The sequence below is a fragment of the Pieris brassicae genome, chromosome 5 (assembly GCF_905147105.1).
Source record: "Pieris brassicae chromosome 5, ilPieBrab1.1, whole genome shotgun sequence".
Taxonomy (NCBI): domain Eukaryota; kingdom Metazoa; phylum Arthropoda; class Insecta; order Lepidoptera; family Pieridae; genus Pieris; species Pieris brassicae.
This window is the reverse complement of record NC_059669.1, coordinates 9,549,226-9,569,433: the sequence shown is the minus strand read 5'-3', so window position 1 is coordinate 9,569,433 and position 20,208 is coordinate 9,549,226. Positions and strand designations below refer to the sequence as shown.

At 34.3% G+C, this 20,208-nt stretch overlaps 4 protein-coding genes across 4 annotated transcripts; 1 reads left to right on the top strand and 3 right to left on the bottom strand.

Annotated features, from left to right (window-relative positions):
* Positions 1-717: 717 nt before the first annotated feature.
* Positions 718-8,191, bottom strand: LOC123710434 (dynein regulatory complex protein 10-like). Its single transcript, XM_045662303.1, has 10 exons — positions 7,823-8,191; positions 7,035-7,279; positions 6,629-6,736; positions 6,417-6,446; positions 6,125-6,287; positions 5,756-5,891; positions 2,065-2,214; positions 1,757-1,886; positions 1,261-1,431; positions 718-839 (listed from the first exon to the last, which is right to left on the bottom strand). The coding sequence occupies exons 1-10, from the start codon at positions 7,941-7,943 to the stop codon at positions 762-764; spliced, it is 1,332 nt and encodes a 443-aa protein (XP_045518259.1). The 5' UTR covers positions 7,944-8,191; the 3' UTR covers positions 718-761.
* Positions 8,192-12,720: 4,529 nt separating this feature from the next.
* Positions 12,721-19,189, top strand: LOC123710288 (dynein regulatory complex subunit 2). The gene is made up of 9 exons (XM_045662090.1): positions 12,721-12,861; positions 12,941-13,054; positions 13,443-13,581; positions 14,104-14,327; positions 17,260-17,457; positions 17,812-18,006; positions 18,297-18,446; positions 18,573-18,799; positions 18,928-19,189. Exons 1-9 carry the CDS (start codon positions 12,727-12,729, stop codon positions 19,058-19,060), a joined length of 1,515 nt encoding a protein of 504 aa, XP_045518046.1. The 5' UTR covers positions 12,721-12,726; the 3' UTR covers positions 19,061-19,189.
* LOC123710285 (probable cyclin-dependent serine/threonine-protein kinase DDB_G0292550) lies at positions 14,572-17,125 on the bottom strand. Its single transcript, XM_045662087.1, has 5 exons — positions 16,753-17,125; positions 16,198-16,644; positions 15,837-16,037; positions 14,919-15,045; positions 14,572-14,678 (listed from the first exon to the last, which is right to left on the bottom strand). Exons 1-5 carry the CDS (start codon positions 16,804-16,806, stop codon positions 14,572-14,574), a joined length of 936 nt encoding a protein of 311 aa, XP_045518043.1. The 5' UTR covers positions 16,807-17,125.
* LOC123710286 lies at positions 19,156-19,805 on the bottom strand. Its single transcript, XM_045662088.1, has one exon. It carries the CDS (start codon positions 19,646-19,648, stop codon positions 19,229-19,231), a length of 420 nt encoding a protein of 139 aa, XP_045518044.1. The 5' UTR covers positions 19,649-19,805; the 3' UTR covers positions 19,156-19,228.
* Between the last annotated feature and the right edge of the window lie 403 nt (positions 19,806-20,208).

The following is a 20,208-nucleotide window of genomic DNA, read 5'->3' as shown; positions in this document are numbered from 1 at the left end:
TTGCGAACTGGTAGTAAATGTAAATTTACAATAATTTTTAGTTATTTTCTGACGTTCATAAGTGTACTTGTTTACCTTTATGAATAAAGTTATTTTGAGTTTGAGTTTGGTCAATACTGACAGACCAAAATCGAGTCTATAAAAAAACGATTCGTTTATTTACTGCCAGTTACCAAAAGGACTGAAAGAACGCTAGCACACTAAGATGTCATTAGATAATCGTTGAAAATTAATTAATATATCATTTGCATTAAAGATATTTAACAATCAGGTTGATTTCCCAAGCCCAAGATACACAGGCATCCTATTATCCCTTTTGTTCCTTTCAAGATGCGTATAGCCCAAATCTGACGGATATTTTTAGAACCATTTTTATTTCTTCGTGTATGCTATGATTGCTTACAAGTGCTTGGCACATTAAATATGGTATTTCTCTTATACCAATGTATAATAGTGCTCATCGTAGGCAAGCTTTTATAAATAAAAATCTTTTAAATCGTTAAGTATTTTATAATATACGATAAATGAAAATCAATTGAAAGGCGCCATCGTTACGTCTTTTGTTTTTATTCCCGCTGTTGATTAAGCTGAGTTTATTACTGTTTTTATTTTTAAAAGCCTTTATAAACATTTTTACATTGTATAAAACGTACTTAAATCGAGCATCGAACATACAAGGAATTTTATAAGTAAAAAGCAGTTTACAAACAAAATATATTCTAGTACATAAGTTATTTAAATAAACTAAAACACAAAGAGTTTTATTTCTTTCCCTTTTTCTTCTCGGCTGCCTCGGCCGCGGCTTGAGCTGCTTGCATTTTCTTCTGCAGCTTCTTAAGCTAAGGTTTAAAAGGGAATGGATGCCAAAAATTAGGAAGGTGGGAATTATGTGACGTATAAAAAAGTAATGGGAAGTGATCTAATATTATTACAAGCTGCACTCCGTGGACGTATTAGAAACTAAAAGTATCATTCGAATAGCAGTTTTGTTAAATACTTAATAAAACTAAGTAGTTTTAACTACACTATAAACAAGTGTCTATAGTGAAGTTCTACTAATATATTGTAGTAATTCAGGAAGAAAGGAATAGTAAAATCAGGACTAGGATTTTTTCTTGACTTTCTTTCCCTTCCCTTTGAGCTGCATAAAACAAGAAAAGATTCGTAAAAATTTAATGTTGGTTGCTTCCTTCAACTAAGCTGCAGCAGCAGTTTTAAATTCTTCAGAGCGTTAATATTAAGATACTAAAAAAAATATACCCGTTTCTTCTCCGCTCTATTCGAAAGTACATCCCTCCAAGCGCACTGTATGACTCTAGCGGCGTGCTCCAATAGAAATTTGTTCATCTTCTCCGTCAGCTCCTGGTGGTATTCTTCTTCTCTTTCTGCCATCAGGGGTACATATTCTTTGTCCTGTTCTGCTAGTTTTAACTGTAATGGTTCATTTATTTTCAGTATCAGACGTTTTTATGGAAATATAATTATTATTAACAAAATTAGGTAAGTTCTATATATATACATATATTTTTATACATAAAAAAGTATAATTCAAAGTTTATTATTGATATATTAATAGTAAAGATGATATTTACTATAAAGAGAATGTGTTTAACGTTTGGAATTATTTTATATTGATTCGTTTTTTGCCCTGACGTTGCGCTTTTCAACAAATCTTAATTTCTTATCATATAAGCCCAATACCGCTCTGGTTAAAATACAATCTTTATATGATATTATTTTATTATATAAAACTTACTTCGAGTTCTTCACACTTCTGGACCTCATCTTCGTACTTGGTAGTGAACTCATCGAGTTCCACCTGCTTATCCGCCATTTCTAGATCATACTTCTGTAGCCATGATAATAATTGTGTCTCAACTTTAAACCTGACAAACCATTTTTTTTTGATTTCACATTGTTTAACTTTAAAAATTAACTACAATAACCATATATCATACAAAATTAAGTTTTTAATGGTCTTCTTTCTTTTTCTCTTTTAAGTCTTATACTATTACCAATAAATAAATAAAATGTCCTCGGCAAACAAAGTTTATTAAACCGTACCTTCGAGCCCTTTGATTTTTCTCATCGATAAGATGTTTCCTTAATATATTCTCATACAATTCTCGACACTCAACCTCTTCCTCTTTCAACATTTCATCCTTTACGAGATGCGCACGAGTCGCTAACACCATTTGCCGGTCTGAATCTAGTCTGTAATACGGGCCTTTAAGACATAATTGTACATGAGAACCTATAATATCTAAAAGTCTATAAGAGAGGGGTATAGTATCAAAGGCAGCTAAATCCGTATGAAATTATTTTCCACAAAACGAAAAAAACTGTTATTTTCATTTAGCAATACCGTAAATACGACTGTTTGACAGGATGCTCTGGTACAAAATAAGCAGGTGTACCAACACACGTATCTTGTAAGAGCAGGATAGAACGGCTATTTTAAATAAATTGTGCTGTACATAGCAGTGTTTGATACCAACTATTGGATTTAGCTCTCTTTGATTATGACCATTATGGATATAGCTGCTTTTGATTGCAACACTGGGCGGATGACGTCACGATGCTAGAGATGTACGCATGACATCAGAAACATCGAATGGTGTGGATAATGGTATGATGTATGAAAAAATAAATAGCATTTAAATTTATTTCCATTATAAGATATGTACGTTTGGCTAATATAAATGCGAAAGCAACAGTCAGTCAGTCAGAAAATACAGTAAAAATGAAAACAAAATATGAAAAATCAACTTTATTAGTTTGTAAATTGTGAAGTAGGCAGCAAGGTGATTTAAATAATGTGAACCTTCATCGGATGAGAGGAGAGATGTTACGCTAAGATGATGATATGTTACGTTAAAATATTTTATTGTTATATCCTTAGCGTAACATCTTCCTCGACTCCTTCACAAGTTTCGTCTTCCATGACATTTGTTTCATTTTCTCCATTCTTTTCTAATAGCTGTAATTCTTCTTCATCTAGGTTAAATAAAACATTATTTTAGTATACCAAATTAGGTAACTCCTTCCAGTCTTCACCATAATGCTTTTGTAGTAGATTTCTCACATCTCTGAGCTTTAGTGGTTTTACATCTATGCCTTTTGAAAGTGTAGACGGTTGTATCATTTCTGCTTTTTTTTTTCCTTTTCGGCAAATAGTCCTGGGACCACCTGTGTCAGAATTATAAAACAATTCGCCACGAATCATAACATTTCCCTGCTTTTTGTCCGTCGAATAATGATACGCTTGCACTGCGATATCTTAAAATGGAGCTGGGCTAGTGTTTTGACTATGTTCTGAATAGAAGTTTTCCAATCCAGCACATCAATCTCATCAAGTTTTGTGACAGTTGCACATTCGCTAATAATATCTGTATAGTCTGAAGGCTGTGTTATCACTTCAAGTTTGCGAATTATTTTTTCTATATTCCCGAACACACGATCCGCAGGCATAACAGAGTGTCCAGTGACGGGAAATACTAGTTCTATTTTATTTATTAGCGGATGCTGCAAAATCCACCGTGAGCTCATAGATACCATCATACGATTTTTATTTTGTCCAGCGCACCCGCATACTAAACGTAAGTGAGTGAAATCGTCAAATCAGATTTGTTTAATCTATCGTAAACAGCGGAGGCTATCTCATTTGCACCTTTTGCGTATTCATCTTCCGTCCTTTCGATCTTTTGTGTTTTTATTCAAGGGGTCTTTGGATCCTCCTTGGACAATGGTGAAATTGTATAAGTATAGCTGCCTGCTGTAATAACAGTTTTGGTCAGGAACTTTTGGAAGGACCAAGTTTTTCTGGATTCAAAGGAAAAAGTTGCCATCTGGTCTTTTTTTTCCCGTAGAAGTTTTAAAAATGCCTGAGATTTTAGTTTGTGTACCCTTTGTTCAATTATAAGCTGATTTGTTTTCGATACATCTTTTTCTGTTTTTATTTTTTCTTGGAACTCAATACATTTAGAACACATATCAGTCCTAGGACTACCAAAACCTAAATTAAAGTCTTCATGAAAAATTGCTCTGAAATACGATTGTTTGACTGGGCTGTGGGGTTCTTTTTGATAAAAAATGGAAGTGGACCATTTGCAAAGAAATTTCTCATTACATTCTGTGATTCCAAGTGTATTTACCGTTTATTGATACCTTTTTGCAAACTGGTATAATTTGATTATTTTTTGTATAGATTGTATACTTTATAGCAAAATCCCTGCCTTTTCTCATATTTTTGGTCGGTCGCTTCCTATTACTTTTATTTGCTGAACAACATTTCAATATAAGAGCATCCTGATTCTTTTTTAGCGGTGTTGCATAAAAAGCTCGATGGAAATTGAGTTGATCTCGAACACGAAGATTCTTACATGCAAAACTTTTGCTATTGTGATTACAGGTAATTCTACCAGGCAACGAATGCGACGAGTACCTATGAAAAAATAAAATAAAATGTTTGACAACAATTTTATCGAACTTGCATTACAATGCGCACATCACTTACCTTTGAATTTTCGCCCTGTTTACCTTCCATTTCTCCGGCTCTCTCTTGCGTTTTCTTCCTCTCCCGTGTATAGCTTGTGTTATTGGCACTACCATATCACTTTCAGCTCTACTTTTAACGAAGTTTTGCCAATTAAATTGTCCAAAATACCACAAAGTTTAAATAAAATCGACAGACGCAGAAGCACGTTTTTAACTGAAAGACGCCATATTGAAAAACGTAAAATAGATCGCTCTGATTGGCCAGCCGCGACTTTAGCTGTATTTGTTTTATCAGCATTATGGATATAGCTATCGTTGATTCTAATATAGTTTTTTGACGCAGATTTTCTATAGGATTAGCTTTTTTTGATAAGAAAAGATATTCATATAGAATAAAATGGCGCTCATAGTTTATAACAGACCAGACTGTGGATATAGCTGCCTTTGATTCTTTACCCCTCAAGTCTTTGTAATTTCCAAAAGCAATCTGGATCTCAATAATGAAGTTTTGTTCCGCGTGATGCCAAGGTTTCGAGATCAAAGCAAATAATTTGCATACAAATACGCAGGGATCAGTATCGCTGTCGCTGTGCACTGGCAATTATATATACACAGCTAATAAGTGTTCTCGCCAGTATAAAGAAAGACGTAGAAACATATTCCAGGAAATACGTGACCACAAACAGCGTCCATTGTATTAAATAGATTAGAACGAAATTGGATAGCATAGGAAATGACCAGCATTTCTTTTATTATATATCCAAAAACATCTTGACTTAGTAGCTAAAGCGTATCGAATAACGATGTCATGGACTTGATTACCAGAAAAACAACAATTGTTTGTGTGTATTGTACTTGATATGTACAGAAATGAGGTTGGCCTAGTGGCTTCAGCATGCGACTCTCATCCCTGAGGTCGTAGGTTCGATCCCCGGCTGTGAACCAATGGATTCTCTTTCTATGTGCGCATATGACATTAGTTCGAATGGTGAAAGAAAACATCGTGAGGAAACCGGCTTGCCTTAGACCCAAAAAGTCGGAGGCGTGTGTCAGGCACAGAAGGCTGATCTACTACTTCTATAATCTACTTGCCTACTCGATTAACAAATGATCATGAAACAGATACAGAAATCTGAGGCCCAGACCTATAAACGGTTGTAGCGCCGTTGTTTTTTTTTACAGAAATATTCTGAAATGCCCATGCTGGAATATGTTTACCCCCAGTAAATTAAGCTTTTAGTTTAAAGACTTGGCTTACATTTTCTTTTTAAGTTTAATTTCCGCGTCACGGTTCAAAATCGCTAGCTCTTGCTCTAATCTTGCGATGAGATCTGTTTTCATCTTCATTGTTTCTTCAAAGCGTTCATGTTCTTCTTTAAGATCCTGCGTATATTCTGAAAATATTTTTTAGATTTCTTTCATTTATTCGTCAAACGTAGTTTTGATTTTTAATAAATTCTGGTATACTCGCATAATAATAAAGGTTATGCGCATTGTATTAACACTAGCTAGGAAAGGAACTATAATTTTTTGAAGATATTCAAAAAAATGACTACCAGGGAATCTAAAATAGAATTACCCACAAGCTGCCGATCAAAAATCTGAACCAGTAATGTTTTCTAGTAACCTTTAATTTTTTCAATAAGCCTCTCGTTGGATCCCTCTAGTTTCCTAGTATTCAATTTGGCAGCAAGCTCTTCTGCTGCTGTAGTGTCCATTTGTTTGATCATCAAGTCACGAAAATGTTCCAACGTCAACAAATACTCTAAACCTGGAAAACTTTTTCTTGACTGAAATAAATATAATCAATATAAGCCAGTGGCTGAATTTTTGGAAATACCACAAAAATCTAACACTTTATTACAAAAAAATCTACCTTTAATAGATTTTTCTATAAAAATAAATAAAAAACCACTTACTTCATCATATGCCGCATATTCTTCTTTCATCTGGAATTTTATATTAAAAATATTAGCAGGCTTTACGTTTGGTCGTTAATTTCTACTTTACGGGCTAATTCATCTTTGTAAAAACATTTTGGGTCGAGTGAGCAACAGACTTAAACCAACTCAGGTGCTGCAGAATAAGCCACCGTTTCAATATTTTCAAATAAATCCAATTAAATACAAACTTCTATAATCATTTCTTCGACTTTAGGCTTCAGGTTAGGGTAGCTGTTTAATATGTAAACAAGGTGGCCCAATTCAGGATTTAACCTATTCTTCAGCGATACATCACCCTGAAAAAGGTTAAAATTATTTTTTATCGTGTAATTTTTCCATTACGATGGATTATGGCACATTTCTGTGCCTACATCACTAATGGCCGTGGCGGGATGCGATTCCCGAGTGATATCTCCAGCAATTGCTGGTGGTGCCGTCTGATTTTATTGGATATGTGAGTAGCGAGTCCCACATAACACTCCACCACAAAACAGTGCCGCGGGAGAGAAAACAAATTAAGACAAGGAAAGAATTACCCGTTTGCGTTTAACTACCCACTTAGTAAAAACAATAAAAAATTCTTAGTATACACACAGCTTTGATATCTTCCAACGCATCCAAATTAAGTAGACTAGTAGAAAACAGTGGATTATCATACTGTTCGAATATGAACACCAAATCTTCCATGTGTTGGTTGGATAGTATGGAGCTCAAAGTTTTATACTCCTGGACGAAGTGTGGCAGACAAAGCGCCATCTTTGTTTTGTAAATTGTTTCTTCTAAAATTTTTGTGATGCGCTCTGCTTGAATGTGGCACTCCAAATCAATGGGAGATGCAGCTGTAAAAAAACGTTCTTATTAATGACTTCTCTGCTAATTGGAATGAAAAGGATGTAACATTGTTCCGAGTGCTTTTGCTTAAAAACGAAAGGAATAACTTGGCCCGAATTCCACTATTTATGAGATAGAATTTGCGTCGGCAGGCACTGAGGTCCAGGCTGTTATAAAATAACGGAATTTTTATCAGGCCTCCATTCTACCCCTGTACAGGGAGGATGACTCGCTAGCACCCCGAAGGCGAAAGCCGACCCTTTGGGCTGTCTCTTTGCTTCTTACTGGCGGTGTGGTACTTTGATGTCCGAATCCGATCCGCTATTAACTCTATGTTCCTTGGACATTCAAAAGTCGAGCAGGCCTGATGGCATCCCCTAATCGTGTACCATCACCTCTGTTTCCACTCCATTATTAGTATGATAAAATATGTGTATGAAAATTAGAAATTGATCCCTGTCCTATAACTAGGTTGAAGGAATTCAACCAATCTAGTAATATGTTTGTTAGTAATTCCATTTAATTCTAGTCGGCAATACAGAAATACTCACAATTATCTTTTGTAAAATCTGGTTCATCTTTCGCGCTTCCTAGAGATCGGCTACTACCGGTTTTAGAACTCTCCGAAAACGTAGATGGCGATTGAAGAGTGCCTGATGATTGTGTCTCCATTATTTAATAAAGCGCAATGCTTTATATATTTAATTAAAAACTTCAACAATCGGTTTTGTCAATAAACAAATTCGTTGTCATGGTTACAATCAATGGAAGAAAGTTCCACGTTGAAAAAATTATATAAAATTTCCATTATTTAATGTTTACCCCCTTAATTATAAAAACTAAATCGGTGCAATCAATCAACTTTTAAACCACAATCCTACTATCGAGAACAGAGATTTCAACCCAATTTGACAAAGAGTCGACCATGTAGTCAAAAGAGTGAAATCTGACTAATTTATTAACAATTGCGCACGTATCCGAGAGAGAAAAATCATAACCTGAATCTTATTATTATTAAATGACCAAAAATATTTTTGCTCGTGAATATAAATGGTTAATTCTACCCAAACCCAATATTTTGATTCTCTCTATAGAGAGAAGGTGGTGCTGGGCTCTGTGATTTTATTGCCAAATTAACTATAAAAACTGGAAGTTATATGGAAATAAATCGTTATTAAATTGTTCACAACGTACGGCTAAAGTGAATATAAAAACTAAAAAACTATCTAAACAGTCGTAATAACTTTCACATACTCAGTGATTTTTTGTTTATATTATGATACCACTGTCATTTTTGAGCAAATTTATACCTCAAAGACCTAACAGTGATAGCAATATAAAGGAAAATCCTTTGGAAACTGTGTCGCAAACATTTGATTGAAAAGACTGAAAACTTCATCCAAATCACAAACCGTTAAATACTCCGAGGAACTACTAACGCCACCTAACGAGGAGTAACTGTACTAGCTTTATTACATGGAAGCTAACATGGTAAAAGAGGGTAATGGGGGTCACTTAAGCGAGAACTCAAATAAAATTTTAATTAAAAAGAAAGTATTTATTATAACTGCTTGTAAACATAATTTGCTTATTAAACTATCATTATAGATCAATTTCAGTCACTTTGGCAATCAACTTTGGAAATTATAAAAGTTTAAAAAAAAAAACAGATTTGACTCCCATTACACCAACGTAGGGGTAATGGTGATCACCCTGGGGGCAATCGGAGTCAAATAAAATCTAGCATACGTCGCAAACATAACCTTCAGCTGACTCCCATCCAGTGGACTCCGCGTGAGCCCATAGTCCACACGAGGTACACCTGTACCACATCTCGTTGTTTCTTCCGAATTCGTCGCATACTAGGCATCTGTTTCTAGCATCTTCTGCGTCATCATCCTCATCGTCCTGCCATAAGTCGTCAGTGCCAACATCTGATATAGAAGTTTCGTTCTGTTCTTGTAATACTTGGCGCTTTGCCTTTTCAGGACCCTTCTTCTGTACTTTAGTCTTTTTTCCTTGTCCTTGTCCTTTGCCTTTCCATGTTTTCTCTTTTCCTTTACCTCCTTTTTTCTTCATTTTATTAATTTCCTTTTCTAACAGATTTTCTTTCAGTGGCGTTGAAGTTAAAATTGTAGCATGTTGCTTCTTTCGGCCCTGTCTTGTTTTAATAACAGATGCTTTCTCTGGCATTTTTATTAAATCATGCAATATACTATATTGATTAGGCGTGCCAGGAACTTGTGGTACAACATCTGATTCAGAATCAAGTGGGACTTCTTGGTTAGACATCATAAGATCTAGTGAAACAATTTGTGTTGACGTGCTCGGAACTGGTGAGTCTTCTTTTGATGTGCTAGGAATCACACAGGCAGCTGCGAGAGATTCATTGTAGTCTTGGATTACAACGGTCTCAGATTGGAGAGTTTCTGCAGCGAGAAAATCTTCTTCTGTGAATACCTCCGGATTTAGTGGAAATATTCCAGTTGATCTAAACCCCGATTCTCCTTTACTAATAGAAGCAACATTATTAAATGCTTTCCTCACCAAGGATGCTACGTCGGGGTTATCTTTTCTGCTAGATGGCTTTTTAAAAACAAGTCACATTCTTTTTTGTATGCCATTTTGAGTGGGCCAAAAAAAGAAACGTCAAGGGGCTGCATTCTATGAGACGTGTGTGGTGGCAGAGACAACATATGAATGTGATTGGATTTGCAATATTCGTAGACGGAAAGAGAAATGTGAGTAGCATGGTTGTCTATTATTAAAAGGATGGGTTCATCTGCAGACGGTTTAGCGTGCTGTTTAAAATGCGCCAACCATCCAAGAAAGAGATGCTCGTTGATCCAACCGTTGTCTGAACATTTGTAAAGCGCGCCTGCTGGACCATCCTTCTCAAGTAGTGGAGTCATCCTTTTTCTAGGGAAGATAAACATAGGTGGAATGTACCCCCCAGCACTGCTCATAGCACACAACAAGGTGATGTTTTTTCCTCTCTCCCAACTGGTAATAGATCCTACTCTCTTCTGTCCTTTTGCAGCTAAAATTTTTCCCGGTGTTTGAACCGTTGAAATACCGGTTTCATCGCAATTATAAATATTTTTTGCAACGAATCTGTGTTTTTCCATCAGCTGCCCAAGTAGCTCAAAGAACAGACTTACCTCTGTTTTATTAAAGGCCGTGATTCTATTTATGCTGGTCGCTTCCGCTTTTCTAATAGAAATGTTATTTCTAGCCATAAAAGCATGCAACCAATCGCGTCCAGCCATTTTTGAAGCTTGATTAAAATTGTGCTTCACATTTAATTTTTCAGCATATTCGAAAGCGACTCTTCTGATTTGATTAGCAGTGCAACCATAGAAAATATTTGCCATTTTCTTCACCAAGTTCGCTAGCTCGGCTTCTTCATCACGACTAAAGACAGTGAATCGTCCTAGATGTGGTGCTAAGGTAGAACCTTTTTTTATCCTCTTCTGAAGGCTTGAAAAAGGAATTCCCATTACTTTAGCAGCATTTCTTATAGAAGAACCGCCATCAATGAGCTGTATAGCTTTATTTAGGCTATCAGAAGACCAGGAAGCCTTTTCAGTTGTCCTGACGCGTACTTTCGGCATCTAGAAAGAAATAATAAAAACATTATTCAACAGCAACGCACAGTTGCGGGCAATAGTAATCACTTGTGGGTAATGGGAGTCACCTGACTCTCATTACCCACAACTACACTAATGAGTAAAAAATAAAAAATTAAAAAAACTTTAATGCACTGATATAATCTGAACTGCACATCACAATTTGAAACGTCTAACTAAGTAAGTGTAAATGTCATAACCGCATACTGCAAGATATTTGGTACTTACCTTCTAATTTGCATTTACGAAAAATTACATCAGCGGATCGCAAAAACAAAACACGGTCGTTTCTCAGTGGCGCATGAGTGGACTGGCGCGAGCCGTTCGTGGCTGCGCGGGGGCTGAGGACGCTGTTTACGCGTCGGTCTCATATAGTGTTTCGTAGTGGTGTGGGTGACTCCCATTGCCCGCTGACTCCCACTACTCTACTCTCCCCTACTAACGCCATTTACTGTAAAGTAGCTATACCACTTAAACTTAAGCATATCGTATATCGACTATACTACTGAATGAATCCGCGCACTAAGTTCCCAAACTTTATCCACGTTAGAGGCTACTACTAGTGGCATACGTGAGAAAAAATAAATTTTTACTTACCACTAAATGGCCAAACCCCTCAAAACACATCATCATCATACCACACAAAATAAGCAATGAAAGAATTAACAAAGAAAAATAACCATCTTTATATACCTACAACGTTGGAATACCATATGAAAAAATATTGGAAATAGCGAAAGCGCTTGATGACATAAAATGCAATATAATAGGTATTTCGTGATTCCGACGCCTCGGAAATTTAACAGATGAATATAAAAAAACTCATTCTCTGTTTACTGGACAAATACCGGGCCTATATGGAGTGGGCTTTATAATGAAATAAAGATATAAATAAAATAAATAAAGATGGCAACTCCTAGAAGAGGCTTTTACCGGAGAGGGTTCCTGATATACACTAAGTAAAAAAAAAAATTACGAACACAAGATAATCTTAATATATAAAACAAAGTCGTGTTAGTTACACCACTTATAACTCAAGATCGGCTGAACCGATGTTACTTATCTCTTTCTTCCGATGATCCTAAACGATTTACCCTTCAATAATAGTATTTCTGATCCGTCTTGCATTCGCCATGACGATCGTCGACGACGACGAAGTCATAAGTCACAAGGACATTCCTTGAGTGTTGGTGGTCTAGAAACTGCATTTTTTCTCATGGTCAATTGTATGTGACATGTTCACGTGTCGGCAAACCATCAGCTTTATTTGTTCTTGCGCCGAAAAACCAAATAAAAATGTTGTAAATCAGAAAATAATGGATTAACATGCAGTATCGCAATATTGTCGCTAGAGAATTCTTCTTTAGCAATGGCAAGAAAAAAACATTTCTGTTTCTGTAAAAAAGTTGTATTAAAGTTATCTTAATGAAATCCTAAATTAAGTTTAACTAAAGTTATTATTACATTGTTCGGCGGAACAGACTTCGCCGAGTCAGCTAGTTATATTTAAATAATAATACTTAGTTTATGTAAGTGCCTCAGGAAATAAATAAAGTTTCAAAAAAAATAATAAGAACGATATACTATTTAGTACTAGTTAGTCAATCAAGGTAAGGTAACGTACGCACGTTGTAACATTATCACACTTCTTCAAAACACTTGTTACTATGAAATGTTTGTTCAATATTTTCAGTTACTTGTTGTGTTTAGAATTAGCGAGATCTTTTTTTAACTTAATAACAGAATTATTAATATCTTACATAAATTTTGATCAAATAGTAATATATATTGAAGTACAAGACTAAATAGGGTTTCAAAGGTTCAATATGCCGAAAAAAAGTAAAGTCAATAAATTAGCGCGTATGTCTGACGAAGAACGGGCAAGGTATCTGCAGCACAGAGCTGACGTAGAAGAAGAAGCGAGAAGGAGAAAACATGAGTTAATTGCCCGGTTTATTAAAGTAAGTCGTTTTATTGTGAAGAATTAGTTTAAAAATGATACATAGACAAATATATAGTAATAATATACTGTTTTTTTAGAATAAATTAGACAAAGAGGAATCATTCAGCAAAATAAATAGAGCTAAGATAAACCAAGAATGGCGCTACATACTTCGAAGAATAAAATGTCGGCAAATGGAAACGGATATACAGGTTTGTATGATTAATTAATTAATAAAAAATATTTTTCTTCTTCTTACACATAAAAGAGAGAAATAGAAAGATATTTAAAAAAACTATTAGAGCTTGAACCTTTAAGGTATGGGCTTTTCTATATCTGTTTCGTAATAATAGTTTTTTTCTAATCCGCATGTAGGTGATCAGTTGTGCCTTAAACACGCCGTCGACTTTTTGGATCAAGGCATCTTCGTCACCATATTTTACTTCGTACAGTGAAATGCGAGTGTTAACTGCACATAGAAAGTCCATTGATGCCTAGCCATGGTTCGAGAATACGACCGCAGGGAGCACGACCGCAGACTTACCTTTACAATTATTTTCATATGAGTTAAATTTAATAATATTTGCTATTATATATTAGGGGATGGCAGCCAGTTTCAATTTCCTCATGGAAAGAAAGAACAGACTCATCGAATCACTGACAAGTGCGATCGAAGATTCCGATGAACAGCACAGGCGAGCTTTTCAGGCACACACGGAAAATTTGAGCTATTTTCTAAGTAGGTTCTTTTTCTTGAAAAGCGTTTTCATGCACTAATAATTTTTTATACCTCTTATGTAATGGAGATTATTTTTTTTATAATAAATTTGGACGTACCGTTATTCTCAAGTATATATTTCATACTTTTAAGTACCAATATTATAACAACGACATGTATGCATTATTATCTATATAACATTGAATTGGTAATCAGATATTTAATCGATATATTCCATATTATCTCCAAACGGGTCTTTTCGGAGGAGATAAACAAATCGAATAGATTTTTAAGATTACATAAAAACGCACGCGCACACACTTACACATTACACATTTCCACATACACTTTAACCAATAAATTTATTGGTAAATTCTCTTTTTTAGTACATAATGTTCCTTGTATATATAATGTAAATATTATCTTTAAAATATCATTACATCGTTAAATATATAAATACATTTGGGGTGGACACTAGACTATATTCGGGAAGGCATGGTTATGCTGTCACTCTGTTTTCCAATAATTATTATTATTCCATAGGAATAGGCACGCAGAGATTAGACAGATTACAAGCAGCATATGAGCACCAGAAAAACGATTTCTTAGAAATGTGGGATAAGGAAGAGATAGAAATCACAGACAGCGAGGACAAATCAGAATTCAAGCTAATGTTAATAACCTTTATACAAGAGAGAGACTCTAAGTCTTATAAAAATGAGAAAGACATTGAAAGAGCGACCATAATAAACGACGCTCGGTTGGAGGTAGGTACAGTTATAAAAATACTAGATTTCAGACAAATAACTTATTAAATATAAAGATATTTAGTCTAAATAAACATAGTTTATTTTAATAATTTGTGAACATTTACGATGTAAAGTATCGAACATTTGATTTTGAATAAAATAAAATTATATAATGGTAATCCATTTTTATTGTTTGTTTATAAATATTACGAAGAATATTCCTTAATAAATGTAATAATGTGTATTTATTATTAACAATAGTTTAATTGAACTGTATGTCGTCTTTCCAATCATCACAAGTGGCTCGTCCCTTCTCTGATAAGCAGACTAATAAATTTTTAGAAAAGTCACATTTATCCTCGGTATTTTCTGAAACGGAAACATTCATACCATATCCTTCCAATAATGAATTCACTTTTAGGAACGATTTCCTGTCCATCTCACTCCTATATTTTATGAGCTCGCCTCGTTTCGTTGCGGCAGTTCAAAAATAAAACAAATATATAATAAAACAAACTAAAGAGCTCTTTACCTAGTATAATAGTAAGTAATTTGTATAAAAGAGGCAAAACCATAATATTCCACCAACTTGATATTTTTAAAACATACCATTATCGAGAATTTGAAAACACTCTTCGATGGACTCCTGAAGAAAATCCCTCAAATCTTCATTTCTCACGTCTTTGGTCATCGCATTGGTTACTAGGTAACGGTCCGGCATTCCATTATCTCCTGTCTACGAAAATAATCGCAGTAGAGATATGTTTTAAAAAAATCCCAGTAAACATTGTCAACTTTTGAGAAACACAAAAATAAGCATCGGTACTTTGTCATTTTCTCCTTAGTGTAAACATAGCTAAACATTTTAAATGTTTTGTATGTACCCGGTCGTCCAATCGCATGATTTTGCTCAACAGTAGGCCTACCATGAGCTTCATGAAATGTCTATGAAATAATTAAGTCCACCCGACGCGCTCTAAATGTTTCTTACAAATATTTGACAGTGAATCTTACAAACTTATAGATATCCCTAAGTCGAAGTATCCAAGTAAGCCTGTGATTTTTACTGTGTAGCATAAATACACAACATAGAATGGATGTCGTATACCTAAAATTAACCTTACACGTGGTTTCTGTCTACTCTTGTTAATTTATTCACCGGTTGATTTAGCGAGATGCAATGATAATTTTATTTTACTGTTTCTTTACTACTATTTTTTTTTGCGTGTGTGTCACAAACTAACTGTGGTCTCTGGCAAGATGACCAGCGTTGTGAAACACGTCTGCTTCACAGCATAATGCTATGCCAGGGCCAGTTACAACCACAACACACACACATTACAGACTTAAAATGTACCTAATGGAAAGAAAAAAGAAATAAGTGCATTTTTTTCTTTCCAATTTTTTCGTATTTTTATTTTTTGATTATTATTATTGCTATAATTCTCTGTGTGTGCTTCGTTAGTAAAAAATGTTATATCTATGTCATAATAGTCGTAACTGTTAAAATCACTGATCTGAAATTACCATATGCAAGTTATCAAGAAAACAGTGCATAGCACAGGCCTTTCCACCATCTTTGAAATTATCACTTGAGTTCCTTTCACGATGGTTGTCGTCCGATCTCGGAGTATTTGGATTGTACTGGCTTCTCTGACCTGAGTTTTTTTCGGATCGATCTCGTTTATAACGATGATTAGGATACGAGTACATATTGCGTTTCGTTTCCTGTTAAAATAACCAGCTTATTTAGTGATTAATTAAATACTATATACAAAAAAATAACTACAAATTAGCTCTATTCGTTTGGTATCAGTATCGTTCTTCTTTAGTATTTTCAACTGCTGATTGTGACTATTATATTTTTATTACTGACAACTATACTTACACTTCCATATTCACCATTTTGATAGAGACCCTGACCCTCATGATTATTATAGTTTTGCTGATAATTGTTAGCATTAGTTCTGTAATCCCCGTCCATTCTATGATTGTTATCCATTCTTCTGTCATTTTGGTTATGAGATTTTCCGTAATTGTGTTGATTTTTTCCATCCATACCTTGGTCGTGATAATTTTGTCTACTATCGTCACTTTCATATCTGTCTGATCTATCATCCATCCAGTGTTTAGGTGGTTCTCTGTTTTTATTTTCTTCTCTATTTCTCTGGTTTTTGTTCCGTTCTTTTTCCGATCCATCCGAACCACGATCTTGCCAATCTTCAGAATTTTCGGAACCGCTATAATTATTCCCCTCTTGTTGCTTCAAGCAGTTATTATAAATTTTCTTCAACTCATCGCTTTTCAGACTACCCTCTGTCCGGCAATTTAAACTCTGTTAACAAAGAGGTGTTAAAAATACCTGTCTCGTAAAACATTAAGCAAAGTAACGAATTTGTAGATTCGTTAAAAAGTTGTAATTATTCAAATTTATTTTACTTACATAGATTTCTGACAGAAAGGAACATATGATTAATATAGACAATTTTTGGATCATGTTGCTAAAATGAACAACGTAACAGTAACGCGAATAGTATCAAAGTGACACTCGCATTCTGAATTACATATATTTATGGATTTACAGTTACGCTCGAATTACCTGGCACAGCCTAGGCCTGACGGTAAATTCGTCAAGCCTCAGGATTTGATTATGTTATAAGCTTTGCATGGACCTATTAAACAATTACTCTGTCATGGGTATCCTTTACATTTTAACCTAAAGCGGAAAACGGAAATATTTGACGCCATAATTACAGGAAGCTGATGTGAAACTAATTCGGTTACTAGTAGTTTATGTATAAAGCCATGATTTTGAAATATAGTAGATTCTAATTCTAAAGATTTATTTTTAAGAAGCATTATTTTTTTTTCAAATCTATGTAGTAGGTACCTGTTGGACTGTACTGTATGGTTTTTAAATTTAGAATCTTTATAAAAACAATTGTTTTAGCATGAAGAAGAAATGCGAAATTTATGCCGTCCAATGCAACTAGAAATAGACATATATTGGAGCAAATTACGTGACGTTTACAATGGATACTTGGAACAACACAATCCAATTATGAGTCACTATCTATCTCTTCAAGAGAAAGATGATTTCTACCAAAGGGATATATTCAGGAATGAGATTCAAATACAACAGGCCACGGTAACTTTGCTTTGATTGTAAGCGTGATAGACAAAAATGTTTTCACTGTGTAGCATATCGAAAATAGGGTTTAGGATTTAAATCTTGACGATATAAGGAAGATCATATGGTTTCTATACTTTTCACATCTTTTCCAGTTGGTACGGCATACACTTTCTGTACGTTGTTTCGCGTTATTCAAAAGGCAAAATAATAATGTAACTGCTGTATGGATGAGAGTAGACGAATTTCCGTGTAATTTTTTGTTTCACTTATAATTTTTGCTCATCATGACTAGCCTGTTTTCCATAAACGATTTTTCGAACACAATTACCTACCTACTAAATTAATACAATTTATAAACTATGAAAACAGGAAGTACTTCTCTCATTGCAAAAGGAGTGCTCTAGAACCACAAATTCCCTGAGCTATAAGTTGAATCGGCTTAACAAACATAAAGAGGATTTGTCTAAGAAATACTGGCAGATAAAGAAAGATAACAAGACTAATCGACGTTGGGAGAGTGAAATGCTAGCAGTTTTGGTGGATGCTAGCACTGATGCTAAAACGGTGATTATATTCTGCTATGTTAAAACAAAAAGGTCTTAGTTAAGACCAGGAAATCTTTTTTGTTTTGTTTAGTTTGGTTGTCTAATCTACTGAAGAATTCTGACAATTGTTTTAGTTAACTTCTTAAAAAGAAAAAGAAGAGACATTGTATTGTAGTTCAACACAATTACAAAGTTTTGGACATCTTAATCTTATTTGTAAATTATAGTGTTATTAGTAGTTTTCCACTGTTGATAATATATAAACGGCAATAAAATTTAAAAATTTAGAAAACTCCTTTTATATTATAGTTTATAGAGAAGATGCTTCAAAAGATTCAAAAAATAAATGTAATGGCAAAAATATGCAGTAAATATGAATATGGCGATGATTCTCTTCTAGAAGGGATTGAGAGTGATGGAATTTCAGATGATTATGAAAACCTTGACACTGCTATGATAGTAAGATTTTATATTTATGATAAAAATACCTATTTAATACATAATCTATATTATTGTAAATTTAGAAGTATTGTGCAACCCATCTAGTTAATAAGATTTCTTTGTTGATTAGTTTTACATACGCAGGAAGAATACAAGGAATTTAGAAAAATGGACAAGTTTCTACTAAAAGTTAACAGAGCTAAAGTCCAAACAATGTGCCTTAGAAGTGAAAAGGCTAAACTTGCCAAGGAAAATATACAACTAAAACAATATATCAAGAAATACCTCACTGATTTGGCTTTAAAGGATTGCAAGGAAAGGCCAGTAACTTCGTGGCATGCTGATAAAGAAACTACTTATGGGAAAGCATTGTAAGTTTACTTCACAATTTTTTTGGAAAGTTAGTTTTATACAACAAATGTTAACAGTGTGATTATAAAAAATACATTACAGTGTGTTATTTTTAATATAGATTGATTTTACTGTTTCATGTTTTTAGAAATCGCCCTGTAACATGTATAGAAGGAGCTCTGTCAAATGCCGTATTACATGAACAGAGGCTGAAAGTAGAGAAGCAACGGATTAAGGAAATAGGTGGACTTAAGTCATATCCTCGAGTCAATTGTTGGTAGCAAGAGCTGTTATTTTATAAACGATTGCTTTTGATCTTAAAATATGCATTATCTCATTTAAGGCTACCTATATTTTGAAATATATTTAGAAATAGAAAGATTAAACCAAAGAAAAATTTATTTTGAATAGACCCTTAATAATATTAAACCTATAAAATTACTTATGATTTACTCCATCGCTGTAACACCTTGTAAGCCACTAGATCCATCATCGCCAAGATTCCAAGGATCGTCTAAAGCAGCAAGTAGCTTTGCTAGAGCTTTTTGACTTTCAGTATCAATATTCTTAGTCATTTCCTCCGAAAAAGGCACGTAATCATCACATAGTATACTTTTTCCTTGCGACACTCCGTGAATTTCGTACCACCCTTCGAGTGGTTCGTTTTGAGGCTTTTTTAATCTTATGAGAACTTCTTGGTCATCAACAGTTTTTACATGGAAACCTTCACTTGCAGATACTTTAGTAACTTTACCCCAGACGGTAACTTTTGTTCCATTTCTTTGTGCTAGGTTACCGGCCGTTACGTATGGTACAAACTCGTCGTTATCAGGGAATTGGCTATCTTCAAAGTCATCATGATCTCCCATTTTGATGTACGACTATATGTATATAATATGTACGACTTAATATATAAATCAGGATTAATAAGCAGTTAACAATTTTAAAAAGATCTAGTAGTTATTCTTCTATATTTAACCCAAACTGCAAAAGCCCGGTAAATGGAAAAAACAAGAACTATAAACAGCCACTCTTGTCACTGTCAGATTGACAACAACTTTTAAGAAATGAGTCCTAGTAAATTTACTTTGATAGACTATAAATTACTCAGAGTCGACACCGACCGAGCCTACGGGAAAGAAACAAGAAATTGGATTTTGATTAAATTCAGATACTCGAGAACGCCGCACATCTACCACTCTAAAGCAAAATCTTTTAAAGTACAATATTTACATAACATTACTAAGTAGTATAAGTCCATGACTTCACAGCAAGGTCCCTATAGAATTCTTATTACTCTAATTCAATACTGTGAGCCCTTTAGGTTTAAACTTCGCTGTACATAAGAAAAAAACCAGTTCAAGAGTTAGATGAGATGGGTGTAGGAAGGAAGAAGTATTAACAGTATAAAATTTAAAAAAAAACGTTA

Bases quoted from the DNA above. Each gene is read 5' to 3' on its own strand.
- LOC123710434 (XM_045662303.1), bottom strand. From the start codon at position 7,943: ATGGAGACACAATCATCAGGCACTCTTCAATCGCCATCTACGTTTTCG. The intron at 6,737-7,034 runs GTGTGTATACTA...AACCTTTTTCAG, and splicing joins CGTTGGAAGATATCAAAGCT to GGTGATGTATCGCTGAAGAA. The intron at 5,892-6,124 runs GTTACTAGAAAA...AAATATTTTCAG, and splicing joins GCTTATTGAAAAAATTAAAG to AATATACGCAGGATCTTAAA.
- LOC123710286 (XM_045662088.1), bottom strand. From the start codon at position 19,648: ATGGGAGATCATGATGACTTTGAAGATAGCCAATTCCCTGATAACGAC.
- LOC123710288 (XM_045662090.1), top strand. From the start codon at position 12,727: ATGCCGAAAAAAAGTAAAGTCAATAAATTAGCGCGTATGTCTGACGAA. The intron at 14,328-17,259 runs GTAGGTACAGTT...CAATTGTTTTAG, and splicing joins TAAACGACGCTCGGTTGGAG to CATGAAGAAGAAATGCGAAA. The intron at 18,800-18,927 runs GTAAGTTTACTT...TCATGTTTTTAG, and splicing joins ACTACTTATGGGAAAGCATT to AAATCGCCCTGTAACATGTA.
- LOC123710285 (XM_045662087.1), bottom strand. From the start codon at position 16,806: ATGATCCAAAAATTGTCTATATTAATCATATGTTCCTTTCTGTCAGAA. The intron at 16,645-16,752 runs GTAAGTAAAATA...CTTTGTTAACAG, and splicing joins CCTTTCTGTCAGAAATCTAT to AGTTTAAATTGCCGGACAGA. The intron at 16,038-16,197 runs GTAAGTATAGTT...TTATTTTAACAG, and splicing joins AAAATGGTGAATATGGAAGT to GAAACGAAACGCAATATGTA.